At 35.1% G+C, this 26,313-nt stretch overlaps 2 protein-coding genes across 7 annotated transcripts; one reads left to right on the plus strand and one right to left on the minus strand.

Annotated features, from left to right (window-relative positions):
* Positions 1-9,656: 9,656 nt before the first annotated feature.
* On the minus strand, positions 9,657-12,725 carry LOC118441030 (G kinase-anchoring protein 1). The gene is made up of 6 exons (XM_035864891.2): positions 11,897-12,725; positions 11,378-11,443; positions 10,854-11,088; positions 10,490-10,747; positions 10,225-10,379; positions 9,657-10,142 (listed from the first exon to the last, which is right to left on the minus strand). Exons 1-6 carry the CDS (start codon positions 12,098-12,100, stop codon positions 10,110-10,112), a joined length of 951 nt encoding a protein of 316 aa, XP_035720784.2. The 5' UTR covers positions 12,101-12,725; the 3' UTR covers positions 9,657-10,109.
* A 656-nt stretch (positions 12,726-13,381) lies between these two features.
* LOC118441027 (uncharacterized) lies at positions 13,382-26,132 on the plus strand. 6 transcript variants are annotated; one of them, XM_035864886.2, is made up of 4 exons: positions 13,382-15,181; positions 15,297-15,373; positions 15,484-23,121; positions 23,212-26,132. In XM_035864886.2, exons 1-4 carry the CDS (start codon positions 15,006-15,008, stop codon positions 24,696-24,698), a joined length of 9,378 nt encoding a protein of 3,125 aa, XP_035720779.2. In that variant the 5' UTR covers positions 13,382-15,005; the 3' UTR covers positions 24,699-26,132. The 6 variants fall into 6 exon arrangements, with proteins under 6 accessions (XP_035720779.2, XP_035720780.2, XP_035720781.2 ...); XM_035864887.2 differs by having other exon boundaries at positions 13,383-15,181; positions 15,484-20,442; positions 20,566-26,132; XM_035864888.2 differs by having other exon boundaries at positions 13,383-15,181; positions 15,484-20,214; positions 20,566-26,132.
* The last annotated feature ends 181 nt before the right edge of the window (positions 26,133-26,313 follow it).

A 26,313-nucleotide genomic window follows, 5' to 3' on the forward strand; every position in this document is an offset into this window, starting at 1 on the left:
CCACCCCTTCGTGGAGCCGACTCCGAACTCGAACCCCCACTGGCTCCCCACGAACGAAACTCTCCTCATACCCCCCTCTGTGCGAAGCGCGAAACCGCGAAGCCTCACGGGAATTTTAAACACCGTTCATTCCTCCCTACTCTTCTCTCCCCCACCCCATTTGGCTTCTCTAACTCGCTTCTTCCTGTCCTTCTCTTTTTCTCCGCGAGCCTTCCACGTCGACCGAAATATTTTCCATCAACCGCGACGACATCGAGAAGGATGCGAGCTCTCCCAATTCGGAATACGTTTTCCAACGATGTCGACGACGTTCTCGAGGAAAGAGCAGTTTCGAATTCGCCTTCCCCTCGTCTACCACGAACGAAGGGTCCTCTGTGATCGGGTACTTAAGTACTTGTAATCTTATAAACGAGAGAGAGAAAGAGAGAGAGAGAGAGAGAGAGAGAGAGAGAAGAGAAAACCATGAGGAATTAATTCGTCCGTTCGGAATCAAGAGAAGCTCGATTATGCAAAAGCGGTATTGATAATATCTACTTGGTGCGCAGGACTTCAATGAAGACCCGTTCATCTACTTACTATATTTCTTTGAGGACTTAACAGAGTACCTACCCCTTTTTCCTAGAAAAAAAATCTTGACGATATTTCAAACGTTAACGGAAGAGGTTTAACTCTAGGCAAAACCACGTGTCTTGGCGTTCCAGATTCCATCCTTCGTGTTTCGGAACACGTAAAAGAAACAAAAAAAAAAAGAACGAAACGAAAAAAAATAAAAAGACGAATTCTTTCTCTAATCTACGAATAAATATATGAAACTTTTGTGAAATGTATGTGGCAAGAAAAAAATAAGATGTCTCCTCTCTTGTACTCGAGGCAACCAGTTAAACGTTTAAACAAAGCGGCCGGATCTCCGTCGTCGAAATTCATGAGGCAAAGGAAAAGAAAAAGCTCGCGGTGTACATTGATGCTCCGCTAGCTCGAGCGAAAAGAAGAAAACTGTTAGGGAAATAGAGAGAAAGAAGGAAAGAAAAAAAAAAGAAAATAAAGAGAGAGAGAGAGAGAGAGAAAGAAAGAGAGAAGATAGAGAAGAAGGGGTGGGAATCACTCGAATCGGCGAGTGCTCACGGCGGGGCGTGTAATATTCCCGGGAAGTAAAGCTCCCGAGAATTTCAAGCCTCTCCTCGTCCCTCAGCAGCACATCACCAGCAATCCTACCTCCTCCCCCCCTCCACCTCCCACCGCCAACCCCCTTCGCAAGTCTTCCCGTCTCTTTCTCTTGTGGCTGCCTCTTGGTAGTGGCGGCAGCAACAACGACGACTACGACGTCGGCAGTGGCGGCGAGCATCTATCCGAAGGGATGCAAATAACTGGTGATAACAAGAGATAGCTCTGCCGGTACGTCTGCATTGGACTCGTGTGCGTCGATGCTAGAATGCTTCTCGCTCGTTCGCTCGTTCGCTCGCTCGCTCGTTCGCACGACAGTCAGTGGAGTTCGAGTTTTAGGGGCGTAAGGGAAGCAGAGGATCGTGGAAGGGGAAGAAAAGAGAACGATTCGAGAGAAGAGGAGAGTAGTAGGCCGGTAGGTAGGAAGCGTGGGGGTAAAAGAGAGAGTCGGTAGGAATCGTGAAAGGGTGGGGAGGGTGACAACAGAGGCCGGTTGGAGGCAGAGTGGATTGAAGGGTGGATGTCTCCCTCTCTCTCTCTCTCTCTCTCTCTCTCTATCTATCTATCCATCTATCTATCTATCTGTATCTCTATCTCTCTCTTTTGCTCCATCGAAGTTGGGAGAAGAGAGGGGGAGAGAGAGATAGAGAGGGAACGAGGAAGAGAGAGAGAAAGAGAGAGTGAGAGAGTGAGAGAGTGAGAGAGAGGAAACGCGGTGAGAGGGAGGACGTCACTCGCTGTCGCATCGAGCGCGAGCGATGAGTGGCGCGCGCTCGCTCGTCTTTTGTTTGCGATATGATGCGACTGCCAGGCTGGTGACGCCGACGACGCGGGGGTGGTCGACAGGGAAGGAGGATAGAATCAAAGAGAAAGAGAGAGAGAGAGAGAGAGAGAGGGTGCTGGGATGGAAGCTGTTGGAAGGGGGTGAGCTTCGACTGAGCTATGCTACACTTAACGCGACCCACACCTGTGTGTACGTACACACATATATCTATCTATATGCACAATACGTTCTATATATGTATACATAAATACGAACGTATAGGTGCGTGCATATACGTCATGCGTTACGCGTAGAGGATCGCGGATCGCTTTATCGGGACCCTCTCGTCGGCAGGTTGCCGGATATGCGTCCACCTATGGATCCTTCTCTCCTGTCCTTCTCCTGCCTTTACCATGTTACATATCGTTTCTACGCCAACCGTGGGTGCCAAGTGTAGTAACGAGGTATGTTATGGCCATGTCCGTAACATGCTCGTGATATTACACGAATTATTGTGCCCGATCCTTGGTGAATATCGTCGGAATAGTAATACCAAACTGGACATTGACCCTGTCTATCTGGAATAGATGAACGTAAGATTACCTTGAACGTATGATTTCTTTTTGAATATATCGTAGGATACATCTACATAGATATCTAGACTTTTCGAAACTTCGTCGCAAGCGTTTTCAAGAATCGCTGCCTCTAATATCCATTATCGATATCGAAGGAATATAATACAGTCGATGTATATACTCGATATCGTATAGATAATCAGATTCCCCTTTTACAATAAGATTCTCCTGCGATCAACGCTCGGTCATTGTATTACGTAACGTAGCGGACAACGTTCCACTCGATTTAACGCTCTCAATGCGGAACCAAATTCCATGAGTTCCAACCTGACTTCCTCCGTTTTTTTTCCCCCTCTTTTTTTTCTTTTCTTTCTTTCTTTTTTTTTTCTTTTTATTCGCTTCTGTCATTTTTCATCGTGCATCTGGATATTTGATAGATACATACAAGAGACCAAGAAGAATTGTTCCGATTCCCTTTTGAATGGGAATTCTATTTCGTAATTTGTAACTTGCAAAAATGCCTAGAAACAAGAGGGATTATATCAAAAAGGTACAGTCTATTCGATAGCAATTATTGATAACCATTTGGTTCGATAACGTGGCAAACCTTGGAAATAGGGGCGATTGCCAATACTGATTTGCTCTTCGAAACAAGTAAAGTAAATGTTTGGTCCATCTCTATTTGTCTATCCTTCCCATAACATCTGTTTCGCATTAATTCGATAGAATGTAGTAATTGTACGAAATAATAAAGCGCGAGCGTATATGCGTAGTTTCGTAGCAGAAAATTCGAAGCGATCTCTCGCGATTTAATTAAATTCTTTTAAATTAACACTTCTCCCGACGTAGGTACGTAATAACCTAGGCTACATATAATATTCATACAAGTACATATCTATACTTATATATATATATATATATATATATTATATATATACTTAAATATTATATATATATATAAGTACTTACGTACGGTTGGAACTTTTCATCTCACCGATACATTTAGCTCGCGTACGTCATGAAAAATGTCGCGAAAAGTCTTTATTAAACGATAAAGGTGTGCGCGCGTGCTCTTAGAGGTGTGATACACCGTACTAAATCAAACTTTTATACTTTGCGTTTTCAACTAAAAGAACTGGGAGTAACGCGTGGAAGCGGTCGGAGCATTATCACGGTGTGAACCTCAAGTGCGAAGTGCTTGCGGAATGCGCGACTTGGATCGTTTTAAAAGTGAGACTGTGAGCCTATGTCCTATGCGAAAAGAGAATTTCCGTGAAAAATAGTATGCGCGATTGTAGACGCGAAACGTGCTAACGCATCGCGCTCACGGTATCCGCATCCAAACGCGTATTATAGGATATTCAGTATCAACCTCCAACGTTACCAGGAATACGTCGAGACGAACGAAAGAAAATTTTTCTATCGACGAACCTAGGAGGATGGGGAGATGCGTCAGATTATTTTTCTCCGAATCGCGTTTCTCTTCCGCTCGAACGAATAAACGAACAAACGAAAAAGAAAATAAATACGATAGAAAAATACTGATACATATATACGTACATATTTATATATGTCTATCTGCATATGTGCATATGTTCGTTTGATAAGCTTTGCCGGTGGAGCGTAAGAAAAAAAAAAAGAAAAAAAGAAGAAGAGAAAAAAAAGAAAAAAGAGAAAAAAGAAAAAAAAACAGAAAAGAAAAAACTCGGTAAGTTGCACGTTAACTTTATTCCAGGTTTCTTTGATCTCTTACCATCTTTCGATTTAGACAAGTCGAATCATATTGAAGTGTTTTCGCGTCGAATGTGCGAGTGAAAAAATATGAGAAGCCAAAGAAAGAGGGGGAGAAAGAAAGAGAGAGAGAGAGAAAGAGAGAGAGAGAGAGAGAAAGAGAGAAAATCGGTTTGGCCTTGCGAACGAGAAGCAAGCTAAGTTGGAGATGACGGAGCGAGGTCAGAGGATAACTCGGGTCTCGACCGGAGCTGCTTTTGACACGAATACGTTTATGCGATCGCTCGGCTTCTCCTTTCTCAAGTTAAAGCATCATTCACAACGTTTCAGCTTTTCTCAGGGATTTTCTCAAGGAAATATCTCTTTTATGTTCCTGTCAATTATCGATAATATTATTAAAAATCTATAATCACTTAACGAAGTTAGATTCTTTTGAAATAAATAAATGAGATTGGCCGTACCCTTTGAAAGTTCATTCTCAGGATCCCTTCTCGTTATGAAACTTTTATCGTGTACTAGAACATCGTCCGTTATCGGCTTCCGGTGACACGATGACGAAGAAGATAATCCATGAGTTATGCGACGCATTTAATGCGAGGACAATTAAATGGTTCCTTCGCTGTTTCCTGCCACTAAGTTATCCTCGAAGTTCCCGAACTTGGTCGCGCAAACAACTTTAATTAAATATCTATCCTTGGAAAGTAGAGAGAGAGAGAGAGAGAGAGAGAGAGAGAGAGAGAGAGAGAGAGAGAGAGAGAGAGAGAGAGACAAATAGAGAGATGGAGAGAAAGATGGAGAGAGAGAGAGAGAGAGAGAGAGAAAAGGAGAGAACGAAGAGTGAGAGAAAGGGAGGGAGGAAGAGGACGGGTGAAAAAGTAGAGAGAAAAAGAATGAAACAAAATAACCATCGATAATGTAATCTCCGATTCGATTGTCTTTACGGAATTTGGCTTCCCACTGTGAGAGGAATTAACGTGAATACGTCATGAAAATATAGGCACGGTAAAATGAATAATGTTAATGCGTGATAGTCATGAACACGTTGAAAGATTAACTTGGAAAAGGATTTGCATTTGTCGTGTTCTAATTGATTGGACCGATTATCGTTGCCTGTGTATGTGTATTAATTTCTGTTAATTATATAAAACCGGCCTTCATAAGCCCCACGGGTTCTTTCGAACATCTCCGTACTTGACACACATGCAGACGATATTTTCATTTTGTAGGAATCTTCCGCAAAGCTTTTGATCGCTACTACGCTGCTGAAAATCGTTTATAATCTCTCGGCTTTTTCTGGGTCTCATTCTCTCTCTCTCTCTCTCTCTCTCTCTTCCCAATGATGGGTAGGAAAAAAAATGGAAAAATAAAGAAGAAAATCTCGGCTTCAATTTCGATAAGATAGAGAGAGAGAAAGAGAGAGAGAGAGATAGAGAGAGAATATCGTCGAAAGTGTTTTGTGGAGTCACACGTTCAAGGTGGAAGAGACAAATTGGAAAGAGCAAAGGATTTCTTTGAAGGATTTTTACAAAATCATCGACGTAGGTAAATCGTTTGACCTTTCGTCTCGCCTTTGGCAGTTTTCGTAATCCTTTCACCTATATCACGATGCTGCTACTGCTGCTGCTGTTGCTGCTACTTGAGAAAGAGAAAGAAATAAAGGTGGAAAGAGAGAGAAAGAGAGAGAGAGAGAGAGAGAGAGAGAGAAAAAAAGAAAGAGAGAAAGAGAGAGAGAGAGAGAGAAAGAGGAGAGAATGGAAGGAATGAAGGGATGGTAGCCGATATGGAAGGGCCGGTACTTCTCTATATTCCCAGATTTCGGGAGAGAAAAAAATCTCTGTGGAATCGCACGTGTCGAGTACCAGGGAATGCATTACACGATGATCGCGTACGGAAAGCTCAGATCAATTACATAATGGCGCGGCTGAAACGGATGCTTTCCAAGCAGCGGCAACCGCTTTCTCCTTCTCTCTCTCTCTCTCTCTCTCTCTCTATCCCGCTTTCTCTCTCTCTCTCTCTCTCTTTCACTCTCTCGCTGAGCCACGACCTCCCTCTGTTTCGTTTCTCGCTCGCTCCCGCGAGCATCCCTCTCGCGCCCTGGCAGCCCCCTTTTGCAAAGTGACTATAGAACAAAGGGTTGAGCCTCTTCTCTGCGGGCGCTGTAATTATTATGCTCTTTGACGATCCCTCTGTCTGTCAACGGTAACGCCACGAAATCGATACTTCTAAAACTTTAATCGTTCTACGTGTGTGGATGCATCCTCGAGCACATCGTTCGATGTAAAAATATTCCGCGAGTTTGCGGCCGATGCTTTTAAAATCAAAGATATAATACATAAACGGGGAAATGAAGGAACGGGAATGGAAACGGGAATGGGAACGTTTACAATATTTTCTCGATTTATTTATTTTGTTTGTTTGTTTATTTTTTCTTTTTTATTTCTTTTCGACGCAAACGGATCAAAAAGGACGTCGGGGAGCGTTCTGATCTTTTCTTCTTCTTCTTTTTTTTTTTTCTTTTTCCGTAGAAACGTCAGAAAGATTAAAGATGATATTCTTGATCTTGAAATATAAGATTTTTCTGAGATTAGCGATGAAGGATAGAACCTAAGCTAGGGTCTCGTTATTTCGACGAAAAAGAGGGGACCGTGGAGAGGTGGGATGGGGAAGGGGGGAGGGGTGCGATCCCGAAGAGGGGGTAAGGGATGCAGTCTCCAAGAGGAGTTTCTTTATCGTTGGAAGGAAACCCTTCGTGAGTTCAGAAATGCCTTCCTCGTTAGTCTCAATTTTCTTGGCGGGTGACATAGGCGACACTTCACATCGGGCAATGGTGTATGTATGTACACTCGCAGGAGCGTTAATGATACCGAGGATACACGCGATGAATAACATCGTAATAACGAGAGACCGCCGTTGTTCGCGCTCGAACCTTAATTTTCCTGCCTAATGTTCGGATTAATTTTCCGTTCGCTCTCTTTTAACGCCCAAGCATTTTTTCATTTTCTCTCTCTCTCTCTCTTTCTCTCTCTTTCTCCCTTTTCAAAAATTACATAAACTCGAGAACTATGAGAAGTATATCGATGACTCGTTTTTTTACTTTTTCAAATTGAACCTTAATATAAGATATCGATTACATCGGTCCCGTTATAAATCCTATAAAATACATTATCAAATTTATATATTTTTTATAAGCCCACGTGTAAAGTTAGTAAATAGTTGGACTGCACGTTTAAATTGCAATAATAAATGAAAATATCTCTGACATTTTAAACGCGTTTTTGAAACATGTAGATATATACATATATGCATACGTACATACATACGTCACATACTCGGATGATGCTGTCGTTGCTGCGGTGTTCCTGGCCCGAGCAAAATCTCAGCCCGTAGGAATGACAATAGACTGTCAGATAATGAATCCCCACTGTCACCCTTTCCCCTTCCACACCGCTCCACCACCCTTGTCACTCCATGTCCTAAAACCTACCCTCGATCTCGTTCCCTCTCTTTCTCTCTCTCTGTCTCTTTCTAGTATACTATACATTCACCTCCTATCTGCCCTCTCTTCTCTCTTACCAAGCGATAGCTTCGAAAGAAACGCGCTACTTTCCGAGGAACAAACTTGAATCGCATGATCTTTGTGGAAAATCAAAAGTCGATGTCAATTAAATCGCCTTGAGTCCCTCTTTTGACTACTTTTAATATATACATATATATATATACGTATGTATAAATATATTTAGATATATATATATATATATATTTTTTTTATTATATTCATTCAAAGCAAAAAGGTATAAATTATATGTATACATACATAAATAGATGTGTGTGTGTGTGCGCGCGTATATATACATATATAAGGAGAGGAAAGAAAAGAGACGAAGTACCATCCTTATGAGTTCACAATACGCGAAGGGTGCGAGAACAAGCTTAATCTCCGTGGTACTTTATATCTCTCGCTAACCGCATCCCCCGTTCTTTTCACCCTCGGCTCTTGTAGCAAACAGGACTATGACCGAGTAGGCGAGGCGTCCACTTAGCGCTAATGCTCCTTTTATTGGTCAAGATTTCAGGCAAAAGCTGAATAGAAGATGCCTCTCCCTAGGTCGACATCGGTTTCCAGTGAAAATTAAACGCATCGATCGATTACAGTTCCTCTTAGTCTTCTGATTTTTTTTTCTTTTTCTTTTTTTTTCTATTCTTATACTTCCATAAATTCATAACCGAATTTTCATCATTTAATCTTAATTTCACTCTTATTTCTTATATATATATATATATATATATATATATATATATATATATATCTATATATATATATATATATGTGTATATATATGTGTACATATAAATGTAATTTTTCCTTTCGAAAAATAGAACAATTTTAAGGGAACTTTAGGAAGGACTCGGTGACAAAAAGAATTGGAAATGCGAAATGCGATATATTGAACTGCACGGAGAAGCCGTCGAGAGTGAGCCGAGAAAAATTCATATGGAGAAGCAGGAGATTGGGGACGGGGTGAGGTGGGTGGTAGAAAGCGAGGAAAAAATTTCTATAAAAATGCGCGTCTGCATGCGTAATCCGGATCAGGCTTAGCACCGTGCGAATGGACGAACCACCGATGGAAATGGTTGAAAAAGCGAAGAATGGACACAGGAAGACATCGATAATCAAAAGGCACATCCTTTATAAAGTAACAAGTTGCCGTATGTTGCCGTATTTTCAATAGGATTTACGATTACGTATACACGATGCATTGCTTATTTTTTAATATTCTTTCTTCGAAAAATTCGTAAAAGAGTTCACTCGTTTTGTTATTACAATTAATATTAAAAACATTTGGCAATTTTTATCACAAGTTATTTTTACATTATTGTTAAATGATCACACGTGTATCTGCTATTTTATCACAATTTTATTTGTTTACGTCCGGAACGGATTAAGAGCGTTTTGTTTTCTCTCTTTTTGACAATAATTTTCGTATTCGAATCATCCACACATTTAATTGAATATTTATATAAAACTAAATGTATTATTCTTATTTTATATATATATATATATATATATATATATATATATATATATATATACACATATATATATTAAACGTTTACCTTATAAATGCAAATATCTTTGATATGTCTACGCGAATTCAAAAAGAGATTTTTTAAAAGGATTTAAAGTCATTTGTAATTGATAATTGAACGTAAATGTAAAATTTTAATAATGCGTTAATATTATTTTTAATTTAACGTCAAACCTAAACAAAGGCCATGAAGAAATATGATAAAATATTTATCGAACATATTTATTACAAAATATTTCAAGTAATATATATATTTTTTGTTTTTGTTTTTTTCTTTTTTTTTTTTTTTTTTTTTTTTTTTTAAATATGCAGCATACTTCAGTATACAATTTAGAAGATAAAGCTATTATACAGGCAATCAATCTCATTATGGAAGAACAATTCTTAAGTTTCGTTTATAAAAATTTGTCTGTCAGCTCGAAATGAGCCCTAATTAATAATCTGATATTAAGTTGTGAATGCTTTACTTAAGAAATAAGGGAACTTAATAATTATATTATGTTGATAATAACTTTCATGAATATCTTATAGAAATGTAAAAAATTAATTACAAAAAAGTTTTATACATATAAGCATAGAAGCATTTTCGTTAAATTTTTGTCTTTCATCGACAATGGTTCCACTTAGCTACAAAAATAAAGTACATTCATCGACTTTGCTCAGTGTGTCATACAAAACATATTTTTACGAGATCATATCGTTTGTTATTTCTTTCAAAGCTGTTAAAATAATTATTTTCAAAGTGAAAAATTTTACACCACATGATCATAGTGCTTGATATTATACTAAAGTTTAGGCATTCTCGGTAGCCAGTCTCTTTTTGTTCTGAAAAACAAAGGACAATACAATTTTTCATTGTACGTAACGAATTATAATTACAAAAAATAATTACTATATATATCCTTACACTTTGTTTGGACGATTTAACATCTACACTGGACGTACGAGTTTTAGATCTTTCTTGTTCTAGTTGTGCATGTAAAGATGCTACTTCCGATGTTAATTCGTCGCGAATCTCTTGTAATTTCGCTACCTCTGCTAATACCGATGCCTTGTCCTTCACTAAAAAAAAAAAAAAAAAAAAAAAAAAAAAAAAAAAAAAAAAAAAAATCAAATTAATCAATATTATTTAGTTGTAAAATAATTTGGACAAAGAATAAAATCAAACTTACTCTCCCCGTGTGAAAGGATTTGATAAAGTTTTGTATTTCTTTCTTTAACCTGCGTTAGCTCCTCTTTAAGTGTCTCAACTTCTTGTCTAAGCTGATTAATTATTTTATCTCTATTCTCCACTTCAACTCTTAACTGTGCTGATGTAATATCATCGTCTATTTTGTTTAATCGTGCTTTCAACATATCTTTCTCTTTCCCTTTTGTAATTTCTTCCTTCGCTTCTTTGTCAACCCTTTCGAAGAATTCTGCATCTAATTCTGTAGCAATTATTAATCCCATGACCTAGTACACTTAAACCACATCGATCATGTTTTGCATAAACCAATTGACCACAGACATTTTTATTTTCTCAAAGTATCGTACCTTTGGACTTATTCTCTTCTGATTCGGTTGTTATAACTGGAACTTGCGTTGTGTTTGTTCTCATGTTGTTGAATTCCTCCAATGACATGGTTGCCTTCTTCGACCTTTTACCACCTTTCTTACATTGTTCCTGTTCCTTCTCAGTTTTAGCAGCATTTACTAATTGTTCTTCATAATCTAATTTTGATAACAAGATGGCTTGATGCAGATCTTGCTCAAATGTTTCCTCGACAGCCTTAAGGAAATCACAATTGGACGTGATAACACACAAGACTTATAAATACACGACTACTGAAACAAAATCTTTGATTCAACACTACGACTTAACAGTTCATGGTTCTTTGCTCAAAATTTTAACAACGAATAATAATTAACACCTTTTCAAATGATGTTCCATAAACGCATACAATAGCCAAATGAACTATTGTATTGTAGTTGCATTACAATTGGATTAGAAGCAGAGATTTATGTCGACTATTTCAAATAAATTTTAAATAACATATATATGTTTCTACTCTCATTACCATAGAATCTTTTTGTTTCCACTGCTCCCATTGTTGTTCCTCGTTAGTGGACTTTTTCTTTTTTCCCTGGAAAATATAATAATAATTGAATTTAAATAACGCGTATATACATAGCTTAATTGACTTTTGAAGATTCCAAAAATTAATAAAAATTATTTTTCACTTTACTTTAACATTTCTCAATTGGCATAATAAATAGTTCGCCTTTGATTTTTTTTTTTCGCAATATCGTATGTTGATATTGACATGAATATCAATCAAACATGTCTAAAACGTTACAAAACAAAACAAAACAAAACAAAAACAATAAAAGAAAAAACACTGCATTTAAATTTTACCGATACCAACTACGTTAATCATAAATGTTATGAAATCATAAAAACTATATGTATGGGGAAAAAAAAAAATAATAAAAATCGTCGATCACTATTATCGAAATTGTTGATCGATAAAAAAGAGAAATAAAAAGAGAAAATCATTGTAGAAAAAGAAAAATAAGAAGTCTAATACGTGCCTTACCTTGCTTTGCTTTTTCTTATCATCTTTCTTCGGCTGTTGTTGTTGTTGTTGTTGCTGCTGCTGTTGTTGCTGTTGCTTCGACTTGTCACCTTTGCCCTTTTGATTTGTTTTACCGGCCGACGTACTCTTCTGAGGCTTCTTTGGCTTATAATCATCATCTTCAATACTAAGAACGGCAAATCGCGATGGGACAGCGGTCGCCATTTTTACGATTTACGTATTCACGCAGTCAAACGAGAGAATAAGATAAAAGGAGGAAGAAAGAAAGAGAGATATAACTTCCGGTACCTTATGAATTATAATTATGATAGTTATCAAATTATTCTACTTTCACTTATCGCAACACACGATATTTTAATTATCGTTAAATCGTTAACAGAGCACGCGTTGTTTCCCGTAGAATGATATTTATGGCAAATACACGGAAAAAAAACCAAGTTCGATCGCAACGTACGACTATGCAAACCGGAAACTGGTAGTAATGTCGACGTAATAAATCAGCGCCTCTGGTGGTACAAACAGCCAATTAATGGTTTACCCGCCCGGCGACACAGTACTGCCAACTGTTGCTAATTAAAATTTAATCTTATTTCCGCCTTTAGCCGAATTGTTATTTTCCTTTTCTCTTTCTTTTTATAACACATTTTATATATTTTGTAATATAAAAACAATTAATTAATGATTATAAATTTATCGTTTTATCTCTTCCAATTGTTTTACTTAACGATTAAGATCCTTTATTGATAATATTAAAATTTTATTGTCTCGCTTATCTCGTTGTAGGAGATCTCATAAAAGAGATTTTTCAAAATTTGTAATAAACCATAAAAATTATGAACACTGATATATATATAAAACATAAATAAAACTTATATCGACAAATTTCAATCGTATTTTTACGTTCAAAATCATAATAGTCTATATATTATAAATATAGAAGTATAAATATATTATAAATATAGAAGTTTAATATAAATCTTAGAAAATTGTCCGATTCTTAAAGTTACATTGATGGCTGCCAATAATCGATTCAATCGCACGAAATCAGATTAAACAACAAGTTGAATTGATCCCCTTGGCCCTATCCCGAACGCAAAAAAAAAAAGTAAGAGAAAAGATAGAAAAAACTAATATCAGCAAGTACATTAATTTTTATTTTTTAAATATAAAATATGCAATAATATTGAACAACGATTGTTTTAAATTTATTAACATTTTTCTTTCCCCTATCTCCCCTATCACCTTCCCATTGTGCTCTCCGATATAAAATAAACGAATAAATAATAAAGTAAAAGATCGATAAATATTTCGAATATAAAGAAGGAAAGAGAACGTAAAGAAAAAAAAAGCGGGCGAATGATCGAAAGAAAATAATAATACATATTTAAGTCATGGAATGATCTTTCGAATAGAGGATAAATATCGTTGGCAACCCTGAACGCGCTATCGAGAACTCGAGCAACAAGAGAGAAGGAAGTATCCATCTACACATCCATCCCATCTAGCATATAGGAGGGCCCCGTTGCACGTCGGGAAAGGAACATGTACGTACGTCGTAGGAGAGACGTAAAGCGTTAAGCTTGTACATCGCGTTTGCGTTCAAAGTTTCAATCCACGTTAGCAGTTTCGCGTGTGCGCGCGGAAAGATCGCATTTGCGTGGTGTTATAATACCGTTTCGTTGTAAGAAAAACGAAGCCACTCTCTACCTTCCTTACCTCCTCCTGCTCCTCCTCTGTCGCTGCTGCTTCTGTTGGTGGTGCTGCTGCCGCTGCCGCTGTTAGTGGTGGTGCCGTGTATTTGGTGCGGTGAGAGAGGCGAGGCGCGAGAAGAAGATTTATACTTTGTTCCCTTTTCTTTCTTTTCTTTTTTCTTTTCTTTTCTTTTCCTTTTCTTTCCTTTCCTTACCTTTCCTTTTTTCCCTCTCATTCTATTTTTCTTTTTCTTTCCTTTTTTTTTTTTTTTTTTTTTCTTCGGGACCGAAGCCTATTTCACAGAATTAATGATATGTGCTCTCGCTAATAAAGCAAGTATCATTAACTCGTTAAAAACCCCCTGGAAAAAAAAAAAGAACTATACGTTTCATTACGTGTCTCTCTGTGAAATTTTGTACGACATAATCACGATAATTCGCGGGCTAAGATGCCCAACGTGAATTCTGCGGGCAACAACGTCGACGTACAACGAACCAGGATCAACGAAAAGGTGCGCGGTCAGGGGGACGACGCTCGCTCCTGCTTTCCCGCGAATACATCACCGATCCGGTCGTTCCACCTATCATCCTATCAAAGAGACGACCAATTTTAAAAGACTTCTGTTTGGTGATCTTTCTTTCTCTTTCTCTGTCTATCTGTCTGTCTCTCTCATTCTCTCACTCTCACTCACTCTCTCTCTCTCTCTCTCTCTCTCCCTCTTTCTCCCCTCTCCCTCTGTCCCTCTGTGTTCCTCTTCCTCTTCACTTCTCGTTGGTGATATTATAATCAGAAGAGAAGACATTTGATCGACATCGTCCGTTACGTCGTTTAAAATAACGCTTTTTTACGACGTTTTATATATATCTTTTTCTTCTGAACTTTGGAGAGAGCATGTTGCTGTTAGATATATTAGAAGAAAGGTTAAAAAAGAGACGATCTATTTCCAATTTGAAGAACACAAAGAACATGTTAATTGGACTAATTTAAGTGTTTGTGATAACGCAATAAAACAAGCTAATATACTTTGTAATTTTATGTAAGTTCATTCAGTTTGATAAAATAGATAGAAGTTTGGATCATTGTCTACTTGAATGACAAGAACTTAACATGAAAACACTAATGTGAAGAAACGATTTTTAGTGTCCCTATTGTACTTTGATTTATTTCGTCATATTGATTTAATCCTTTATTACAATTTTTTTTTAAGCGTGTAATATCATTTGTGATGTCAAGAGACTTTAAAATATCTATATAAGGATTATACAAGTTTTTGAGTTCTCGTTATAAAGTATAATAAGTTTGCTTGACTTGTATTATAGATGGTCCTTTAATCATAGATCTGAAAGCAGTTCTATGAAATTTACTTGTCAAGTCAATGTTGATTTTATAAAGAAATATATCCATTTATCGTGCTAAAATGTGCGAACAAACAGAAATAAATTATTTGGATGGTGATATCGTTTGGGTGAAGCTAGGAGGATGTTGGTGGCCAGGACAAGTTACTGGTTTTCATAATTTACCAGAAGACATTCAACGTGAGTTTCAAAAGAAACCATTGATTGCTGCTGTTAAGTTCTTCCAAGAAGATACATAGTAAGTTATTTCATTCTTTTATTTTTTTTCTTTTTTTTTTTTTTTTCAATTAAAATCATTAATTTATCACAGAGAGTATTGTATTGCTTTACTTTTACATTTTATTTGTTTACAGTGAATACGTCAAAAATTATCAACAAATTTATAAATATAATTGTACGCTCAAAGATGAATTTATTAGGAAAGGTTTGGGTATGTAAAATTATATTAAATAGCTATTAATTTTTTTTTTTTTTTTTTTTTTTTTTTTTTTTATATTTAAATTAAAATGTTTCATATACTTATGTGCAAAATTTTTACAGATAAATATAGGAGTAAGATCAAAGATGGTGCTAGTTACATGTCCAAATTTCCTGGTGATGTTGAAATGGCAGAAAAACTGACTGGAGGAAATCCAGATATATTGAATAGTGATAAATTTAGTCCTGAAGAAAAGCCAGATATATCTGCATTATTTGGAGATAAAAAAGTGCAGAAGAAGAAAAAAGATCGAGATGATTCACATAGAAGGAGTGATGGTACTGAAAATATAAGAAAAATTACACATCCTCGATTTTTGAAAGAAAGTGATCACGAAGTTCGTATTCGTCAGCAACCAAGTAGCTTACCTAGCACACCGAATAGCTTATCTTCTCCACAATATCCTTGTCATTTGTGCAGTTTTACTTCTTCTCGAGTTAACGTTATCATTTGTCACATAAAAAGTCATAGATCTGGTAATTCGTCTGTGGCAAGATCAAGAGTGAAAACTTATTCGCAATCGAGAAGTAAAGATTCTGATACACCTAAGAGAAAATACGTTAAAAAAGAGAAGAATCAGCATAAAAGTAAAATTGAAAATACTATGGATTCAGGAAAAAGAAAACAAAGTAAACAGAATGAAAAAGCCAACAAAAAGAAGAAATCAGACCCTGAACTTCGTGAAAAACTATTAGCAGATTGGGACGATGAATCTGATGAAGAAATCAGTTTTGATCAAAATAAATCTTTTAACACTAGTACAAGTAGAAGTTCACCCACAAGAGATCAGTCATACATGGATGTTAGCGAAGAGCATAAGGAAGCAACACCTTCGGAGATTGCAGATACCCATGAAATTCTTGCAGAAACTGAAAAATTACTTAGGGAAACTGAAAAATTTGCATCCATTAATATAGAGGCAGATGCATTGACTAGTAGTGCACACAAAGTTGAATGTAATATAGAAGAAAAAGAGCCATTATCTCCAAATCTTGGTAAAGATGAATTAACAGATAAGTTCAATAAAGAGAAAGAAACGACAAATTTAGAATGTGAGAATAAACATTCTACATCTGATAAGGATGACAAAAAATCTCGATTATCTTGTTTTGATTTCGATGAAGATGATGTGCCTGAGCCATCTATACCACCTGTAAGAAAAATTCCAAGAGTTTTTGGTGAAAAGAATTTATCTTTAAAGAAAGAAATAATTAAAGAATTTGAAATGAGTCAAGCTTTAAGAACAGAGAAAGAAGTGGAAAGTGATAAAATATCAGCTACAGTGGAACATGACATATCTAAGAAGAGTAATAAAACCGATGAAACTATATTAAAGAATAATTTAGATGTACAAGATACTGAAAAGATCGATGATAGTAGTAAAAGTTCAGATACAAATGATGAAACTAATAATAAGTTAGTTGAAAGTGATGAAAACAAAAGTGAAAGCAAAAGTGAAATAATATCACAAGACAATGAAAAACAAAAGTCTAGTAATAATTGTGAAACTGAATTAGAAATAGTAGAAATTGTTGAAGTTGAAAAGGAAGAGGGTGAAGATACGAATTCTGCAAATATTAAAATTGATAAGGGATCAGAGCCTAAAACTTCTTCAATAGATAAAAATGATTCTGACAAACTTATGACAGATAATGAAACGTGTGTAGAAGACAAGACTACAATTAGGGAAACACCACCTGTTACAAATAATGTAATAGAAAAAATGGAAGTAAGTCAGGATAATACGATTGCAAAACAAATGGATGATACACTATCAGAACAATTCACTACAGAAACAGAGGATGAAACTGTTTCTGAATCAGCAGAGACTCTTCCTGAGCAAAGTGAAAGTTCTGATATGGATTTGACTGAAGTGCCTAAATCTGAGAAGGATAATATTTTATTACGTAATCCACAAGAAAAATTGACTTTCAAGATTAAAAGGAAAAGAGGGAGGCCACGAAAAAGTACGGAATCTGTAGATACTTCTATTGATGATAATGAAAAAGCATTAAAAGATAATAGAAGTAGAACATCAGAATCTGATACTGATCGTTCATATACTGCAAGGAAAAGAAAACCAAATAAAAGATATTTAGAGTCAGATGAATCTACGCAAGAAGAAAAAAGCATTTTTAAAACTGATGATAGCCAATCTGAGGGCGATGAAAGATTTCATGAAAAACCAAAGGTTAAATCTAGAAGGGGGAAAAAATTAATAGGACAAAAAAAGAAGAATATTGATTCAATGAAGCAAATGGAAGAATTGGAACTGTCTGAAGAAATGATGGAAGTTACAGAAGATAATGTCAAAACGGCGGAACTTAGTCCAAAGCATGTTTCTTCTGATCAAAATGATATTGCAACAAGTGAAATATCTTTGACGCTGGAAAAGAAACCTTTGGATGATGAAATTATTAGCAGTACTTCTCAAAAAACATCCCTTGAATGTACAAATATGGAAGTTAATGAGGAGCAATCAGATACAACTCTTTTGTCAGAGAGTATAACATTATTACCACCCAAAGATGCTATAATTGAACCGCTAAAGGAAGAAACTGAATTATTACAAGTTATGAATCAGGAAACAGAAACAGATCTTATATTAAATAAAACTTCTCTTGATGAGGAATTATTAAAGAATGAAAATGAAAGCGCTTCAAAAACAATTGAACTTCAAACTTCTAACAATGCAGATATACAAAAACAATCAGATGTTTCAAAAACTACCATTGATATGTTACCACCAAAGAAATCTCAAATAAAAAAATTTGAGTTGTCACAGCTTGATATTCCTTCTGAAAGCACTACCACAGATCATGATACTGAATCTCAAGAAGAAGAAAATAAATTCATTAATATTGAGAATAAGGTAAATACAACAAAGCCAACAGATTTAGAAAATGTTTCATCAGAAAGTGTTTCATCAGAAAATATTGAAAAAATAGAAAGTAAAACATCGACTGATCTAAATATTGAAATTGAAATGAAAGAAAGTATAGAAATTACGACTGCAGAAGATAAAAAATCACAACAAATACAAATTGATACACTTGTCTCAGAAGATATTGCACAATGTGATAAGCAAATAGAAAGTAAGAAGTCCCCTGAAAAAGAAGGACAAGATTCTAAATCTGAGGATATAGAATCAATGCCTAAGGATGTTATGAAGACATCGAATGATTCACATACATTGAAAAAATTAATGCAAACTAGGTGTAAAGGAAAAGTAATTCCAGAAGCGGGAGTAAAATCAAAAAAAGAAAAAGATAGTTTCTTGGATGAGAAACCAATAAATACATTTCAAGAAGCTTTTTTAAAGACTTTACAGATGGACAAGAAAAAAGATGTTTTAGAAGATAACGAATTAATTTCTAACAAAGGAAAAGAAGGTAAGAAGTCAATTAAACGAAAAAGTGATGAGCTCAATAATGTAAATACAGTAATACTTGGTATACAAGATGTCAAAGTTGCAAATGTAGAAGACAATAAAGATCTATCAGAAAATGTTTCTAATATACAAAGTCAAGAAAATCTTTCAGATGTTTCCATTATGAGTGGGTTTCATGGCGTTGAAGTAGTAGTACAAGAGAATATTGAAACTGATGCAAAAGTTGATGAACCTGTCTTGCAGAATACTAATCAAACGCCATCTTCATCTCATGACTACAATCTGATATCACAAACTCAATTACCAATGATAGAAGATACTGCAAAATCTACAAATTTAGACTTTCAAAAGATGGAGGAATCGCCAAAAGTAGAAGTTCCTGCTCCTTCACCGACCTCCGAAGCTAGTATACCGGTAAAAAAGCGTGAAATGCCAAGAATCATAGAAAATGTTGCTTTAACAGAGCCAATGCAAATTTTAAAATCTAAACTATTAGACAAATTACCCCAGAAGGGAATAAAACATAAATTAGATAGTGATACAAAAAGAAATGATCCAAAAGGAAGTCCAAAAGCAAAAATTATGAAAATAGAATCTTTACCCTCTAACAGTAAAATGAAAACTGGATTAAAGGTAAATTCTCCGAATCTTTCGTTAACGCAAAAACTTCAAGTTTTAAAGGCTGAAGAAACTGAAAATGCTGCAATTGAAAAAGCAAATGTACAAACAAGTCAGGCCCTAACAGCAGCATCATCAGGAACTGAAAAATATATTCAACAAAGTTCACAAAGTTTGGCTGATATGGAGTTAGATATTAATTCAATGCCATTTGTTTTAAGTGAAGATGTATTAACCCCAGAAAATATAGAACAAATGCCTGTTGTTATATCATCTATCATACCAGCATCTAGTTCAGTAGCACCTACATTATCTCTTACTCCTACTACTCAGGTTGTAACGCCTAATCAAATGCAACTTAAATCTGTAAACGAGAGTACTTCTGAACCGTCACCTGCAAAAAAGAAAAGTGGAACACCTGCAATTCTGAAGAATAAATACAGGGCAAAACCTATAATTACAAGTATTAGAACAATTGTACCACCACTCACTGGAGGTGTAAAAGGATTAAAATTCCAAAACACACCAACTGGCAAAGCACCACCTATTTTAACACAAAAGGCATCACCTGGAAAATATGTAGTAGTACATGCACCTGCAAGTCAACACTTACGGTGTAGCGTACAGGGAAAATCTGGAGGGCAACAAAAAATTGCTGTATCACCAGGGAAAGGTACAGGAAATCCTCAAGTAGTACATCAAGGTGGAAAAGTAGTCATATTTACATCAGCACAATCTGGTCAAACGAAGATGATACCATTAAATATATCAAAAACATTAAGTGGTAAGAGAATTATGACAAACAAAGGTCAACTTCTGTGTCCTATCAGTCCACAAAATATTGTATCTTCAAAGACTATTATTGCTCCAAAAGGAGACAGCAATTCACCTACAACATCTAAACTTGGTCCAAAAATTATAAATACACCAAGTATTATTACTTCCAAAGGAGTGTTAACACCTTTATCAGGAACTATTACAAAAACTGCTTTATTAGGGACCTTGTCGCAAGGTATTCTAACAAAAGGTGGAATATATACTCCTATAAGCGCTTCTGCTTTAGGAGGTAGAACAATTATAAATTCTAAAACTTTAGTTACAAAAGGTGCTACAATATTACCTTCTCAAAATTTAGGTGGACCAAAAGCTATTCTGACACCAATATCTCAAACCATTGGAGGAAAACCAATTCTTGGCACAAATATTGTTACATCTAAAGGTACAGTTCTTACTCCAGTGACTGGGCAACAAGTTAAAGCAATAGTGGCAAAAAGTCCGTCAAAAAGCGGTAAAGTGCAATCTCAGTCGATGCAACAGAAAGCACAAATGTCTAGTATACAAAAAGCCCAAAAAATTCCAATGTCTTCTTCATCGCAAACTAGAGGTTCCTCATCATCAAAATCATCAAGTAATACTATGGTATTCCAAAGTACTGGATCGAGTTCCAAAGTAGCTTCACAAAATAAAAAAATAAACAAACAAATGGCTATTCAACAGAGCACTGCTATGCAGAATCTTTCAAGTCAAAGTAATACATCACAAACGGTAACATCGCAAGTTCAACAGAAAGGAAAATCTGTATCTTCATCCAATGTCCAAAAAGTTCTTATTCCTCGAAGCGGTGGCCGTCAGTCAAGAAATCAGCAAAAAATTGTCGTTCAAAAGATGCAAGAAGCAAATACAGCACAAAATATTCACTCAAAACAAAATATTTTAAGTTCTCATACCACATTACCCAATATTTCTAAGGCCATAACACAACATAAACACACAAGTGCAAATACAATGACTTCTAAAAGTATCACAAAAACTCATATGATAAATAAAGCTTCTCAGAAGAATTTATTAAATATTGCCATGAACTCTGTATCTGGTACAAATGTAAATACCAATTTGTCTGCACCATTATCTTTACCACCTTTAGAACCTATTGAACCAGAGAAAAAATTGAAAGTGGATAATACAATTATTGAAAACGTACAAAAGGATCAATCAAAAGTAGAGAAAATTCATTCAGAAAAGAGTACAGAAATGGAAAAAATAGATGAGCCAAAGGTAACTACCCAGCCACAGATCATGGCTTTACCAACAGAAAGTAGTGATGGTACCCAAACCTATGTTTTGGTAACTATCGATGAACAAGGTCAAATACAACCATTAGATAATAATACACTTATGTCCCTTGAGGGAACAACTCAAAATCCAGATGGAACAAGAACTTTATATATAGATCCTAGTTCATTAGGAGAGGCTGGAACATTGGATAATATTGTTCTCCAATTTGACAATGGAGTCCTTCCAAATGTAACAACCAGTACTAATGAACCAAGCCAAACTATAATGTCAGAAAGTTTTCCTACGTCAGAAATTATACAAACATCAAATCAAGATATTTTAGCGGCAGCTCTAGCCAACACTGATTTTCAACAAGAAATTAATTTACCTGAAAATCCAACAGGAAGTGTAATGACTACTGGATTGACTCAGACTAGCTTAATTAATCAAACAATTCTACAATCAACCATTATACCACCAACAGAGCCAATATCTTCTCCATCTGTGTTAGAGACATCATTGACTTTGAATCAACCGATTATGACACCACTTGAAGTTCCAAGTAATCTCCCAATTCAATCAGAGTCCTCAACTTCTGTAGTTTCAACAATACCATCTTCTTTAGAATTACCAATTACTATTACAAATCCAAATATTTCATATATATCTGCAGGAGAAACGCAAATTCAAATTCCTGGTAATTCTATGCCAGATATTGGAGAAATTATGGATAGTTCAACTTCAACTGAAATTGCAAGAACAGACATTCCTACTAGTACTCAATATTTAGTAATACCTAATTTAGATGAAAATATGACTGTTAAGACCCAAGAGGCTGTAAGTGGTACCAATGTTTCTTATTCAGTTTCATTACCTTGCAATATTGTATTAGAAACTACACAGGTACAAACCACTCCATCAATGCCTATAATAGATGATACATATGCAGATAATACTCAATTTTCGACATCCATACAAAGTTCAATTGCTACAGAACACAGTTTTGCTGATGTACCAGTATCTGAAATGTTAGTTTCTAAAGCTTCTATCACATCTCCAGTAAATGTACAAATGTCAGATGTTACAGTTGCATCAGAAATGAATGTTACCACTCCAGAAGTTCCTATATCATCTCAAGATTCATCTACTTCAACAAGTGAAACTTGTGTACTAAAAAAGACAGAGGATACTACAATGCCTTTAGAAGAAATTTATCCATCTCAAGAAATTCCTGTTTCATCTCAAGAACTAATTTTACAAGGAAACATTAAAAAAGATGTAACGCATGACATAACAGTTACTGCACAAGAAAAAATATCTGATAATGAAAATATATTAAATATGCAATTAGTGGATCAAGCTGTAAATTCTATGACTAGTAGCATGCCTATTTTAGACAACAATGCTTTAATACAAACAGAATCTAATATAAAAGTACAATCTGTAGAACATATGACATATGAAGTAACAGATTCAGGTGATATGGAAACCTCTTCCCAAGAAGCAGATACTGAAAGTAAATTTAAGCAATTTTCTTATAAGGATGATGTTGCTGATATTAAAGTTGCTTCACCAACGTTGGTAGAACAAACTACAACAACAAATCAAACAGAAACAATGCATGAAGTATTGCAAGGTATGTCTGTAGTTCAATCGTTAAATAATACTAATATAGAAGATATAAAAGTAGAAGAAGCTGTTGATTCAGAAATGTATAATTCTACAGTAAAACCGTCGGAAGATTGTCAAACAGATGAACCATCATCGCAAGATGAATCAGATGGTAATCATGTCCAACGGAACATTCAAATACATTTCGGAAAAACTCAAGTAGAAAGTAATCAGGAAACGCCATCGCAATCCTTCGAACAATTTGATATATCAATGACAAGTGATCCTGCAGATTTACCCAGTCAATCTGTGTCTAAACTTGAAAATTCTGGTGAACCATCACAGTCAGTTACATATGAACCAATGGAAACGGATGAAGAAACAATTGCTGGAGAACCACCAACTCAATCGTTCGAACATTTAAAACAAAATGAAGCTTCTCAGTCATATGAGACGTCTACCGAGATGAATGTAAATGCACCCACGCAGTCTTTCAACGAACTAATGCAAAGTCACGATGGAAGAATTGTTACGAATGAAGCGATTGATGACCAAAGTTTTCCAACACAAAGTTATGAAGTTGGTAAAGTAGAAAATATACCGGATAATTTAGAAACAGATGCAGAAATTAGTCAAGAAGGCAATATACCATCTCAATCAAATGACATTGGGACTGATGGTATTGGCACATCATCGGTTTCTACTAATAACTCTGGCCTGAATGAAGATGAGACAGCTAGTTCATCATATGTTCCAGAGACTCCTGAAAATCAAGAAAGAGATCAGGATCAAGAAAGTGCTATAAGTACCTCATCATATGAAATCCCACCTTGTGAGGAATTAAACATTGCTTCATCCAGTACAATACCTGATACATCAGTTAGGACAGAACATACGAGTATCCATGACAATGGAGTACCTGAAATACCTACATCTTCATACAATCTAAATCCAGATATTACTTCTACACATATTGATTCTGTACCTACATCAAGTTATGAGGATCAAGTTATAGTAGAACAAAATGTTTCAACCTCTTATGAGGTTCCAGTATCAATGCCTGGCCTAGAAGAAACGTCCTCACAAAATTTTGTTACAGAAAGTACAGATCATAGAAATGAACCCTCCAGCTATTATACCCATCATCAAGAAGTAACTGCAAGTTATTACGAATCTGTTGATCAAGAAGGAAATTCTAGATTGGAAGAGGATCCACAAGAGGAAGTAACTCCTAGTTATTATGAAGGTAATCCACAAGTAGCAAGTCAAAGCTACTTTACACCAGAAGAAGCAACTCCAAGTTATTCCAGTAGAAATGTTTCTTCGGGTTATTATGGTCATAGACCAGAGAGTGAAGCCAGTCAAAGTTATTATTCAGCAGATGATTTGGAAAAAACAGAACAATCAAATTCACAGAACATTGAAGCATCGCAAAGTTTTTATCAAGAGCATACAGATGAATTACGATTAAGACAACAAGGAGAAGCTACTCCGACATATTCAGAACGATATCCTGTTGATTATACATTGGACAATTCGCCAATAGAGAGGCATGACCTTGTAGAAAGTTCTGTACCAGCCACTAAGCCTATGGAAAGGTAATACATTGTTACAGAATTTTGCAAAACATTGTAATGAGAAGTTTCTTTTTTAAAATAGACTATTCAGAGTTATAGCTATTGATTGATAAACTCGAGTCTATTTTTAAATGTACATAGAATGTTAAGGTTATAAGTGCTTAGATTTAAGGTTAAATTTTCTTATAATAATTTATATCTACTGATCTATCTATCTATCTATCTATCTATCTATCTATCTATATATAGTATCCCTCTATAATATATAGCGTATATACATATATATCATATGTCATATATATATATATATATATATATATATATATATATATATATATGTATATCATATATATATAGACACACACACACACACACACAAAGCTCGGATTTAATCCGTTTACTGGATTTGGTATATAACATTGTAGATCATGATTGAAGAAATGTGGTTTTTATTACAATAATGTCGTAACCTTACCATGTGTCACAGTTTGATGTAAAAGTGAAAAATCGATCGTACAACGTTCGAATTGTACGAATTCATTAAACAATATAGAATGGACATTTTATTAATCCACTTTTAATTTCTCCTAAATGTTATGTAACTTGTTAAGTCATTTATGTGAAAACATTTTATTATCATATGTGTAATATCGTTGAGTAGTAGTAAGATTCACAGACCATTCATTGCGTAGTATAACTATGTTTAGAATGCATGAAAGGATGTTTTATATCATCCAAACGTTTCACATGATCTGAGATGTAATCGAATCTTATTGAAAAGAGTTAGAAAAATATTTTTACATTGTTATATTTCGTGATTGAAAAGTATCAAAAAAAAAAAAAAAAATAAATAAATAAAAAATAAAAAAAAATGCAAATTGTAGGATTTTACTGCTACTCTGTGATGTCAACTTATAGTGGACAATTCTTCGTTTGTACAACAAAACAAAAAACTTGTCTGCAGGTTCATAAATGGTACAATATTCATAGAAACATAACTGCATTAATGTTTGTGCATTTCTCTTTCGTTCTGTTCAATATAAAACATGTTTGAACTGGCAATTCGAAGATTTCATTTTATGGATAGATCATTGATTTTTCGACTTTCATTAACATACCTGCAGATATTAGTTTTTCGAAGTATGAGCAATCATAAATATATATATATATATATAAAAAAAAAATAAAAAAAATTAAAAAAAAATGAGCGAACTAAGGATTGTGCACATTAAGCTTAATGTTTACTTCATAAGAAATAGCTTATAAATCTTTATGAAAAATAAAAAAAAGCCTATCATTTCAATTATCACAGCTGTGTAATCTGTATGTTAAAGTGATGTAAAAGAAAGAAAAATAGCTCATTAGAAAATCTGTCATGTTTGAGATGTACCTAAATTTATATGTATGTATCCTGAATATGTGATTATTTTTATCGCAATTAGTTGAATGTGCACAAAAAGAGGGAATTTTATTATAATGTATAATACCAACATTAAGAATTGAAAGGTTTAATATATTTATGTATACTAGATATATAGAAAGTTTATATGTAGAGACCATATTGTACAATTAATTGTGCAGTCATCAAAGTACTTTAAAAGTAAATTGATTTGTAAAAAAAAAAAAAAAAAAAAAGAAAG

This window comes from Vespa mandarinia, chromosome 6 (assembly GCF_050613455.1).
Source record: "Vespa mandarinia isolate Hongniang chromosome 6, ASM5061345v1, whole genome shotgun sequence".
Taxonomy (NCBI): Eukaryota; Metazoa; Arthropoda; class Insecta; order Hymenoptera; family Vespidae; genus Vespa; species Vespa mandarinia.

Coding starts and splice junctions, on each gene's coding strand:
- LOC118441027 (XM_035864884.2), top strand. CDS start 15,006: ATGTGCGAACAAACAGAAATAAATTATTTGGATGGTGATATCGTTTGG. Junction 15,182..15,296: donor TTCTTCCAAGAAGATACATA/GTAAGTTATTTC, acceptor ATTTGTTTACAG/TGAATACGTCAAAAATTATC. Junction 15,374..15,483: donor ATTTATTAGGAAAGGTTTGG/GTATGTAAAATT, acceptor AAATTTTTACAG/ATAAATATAGGAGTAAGATC.
- LOC118441030 (XM_035864891.2), bottom strand. CDS start 12,100: ATGGCGACCGCTGTCCCATCGCGATTTGCCGTTCTTAGTATTGAAGAT. Junction 10,748..10,853: donor AGAAGAGAATAAGTCCAAAG/GTACGATACTTT, acceptor TAATTGCTACAG/AATTAGATGCAGAATTCTTC. Junction 10,143..10,224: donor TTAAATCGTCCAAACAAAGT/GTAAGGATATAT, acceptor TTTGTTTTTCAG/AACAAAAAGAGACTGGCTAC.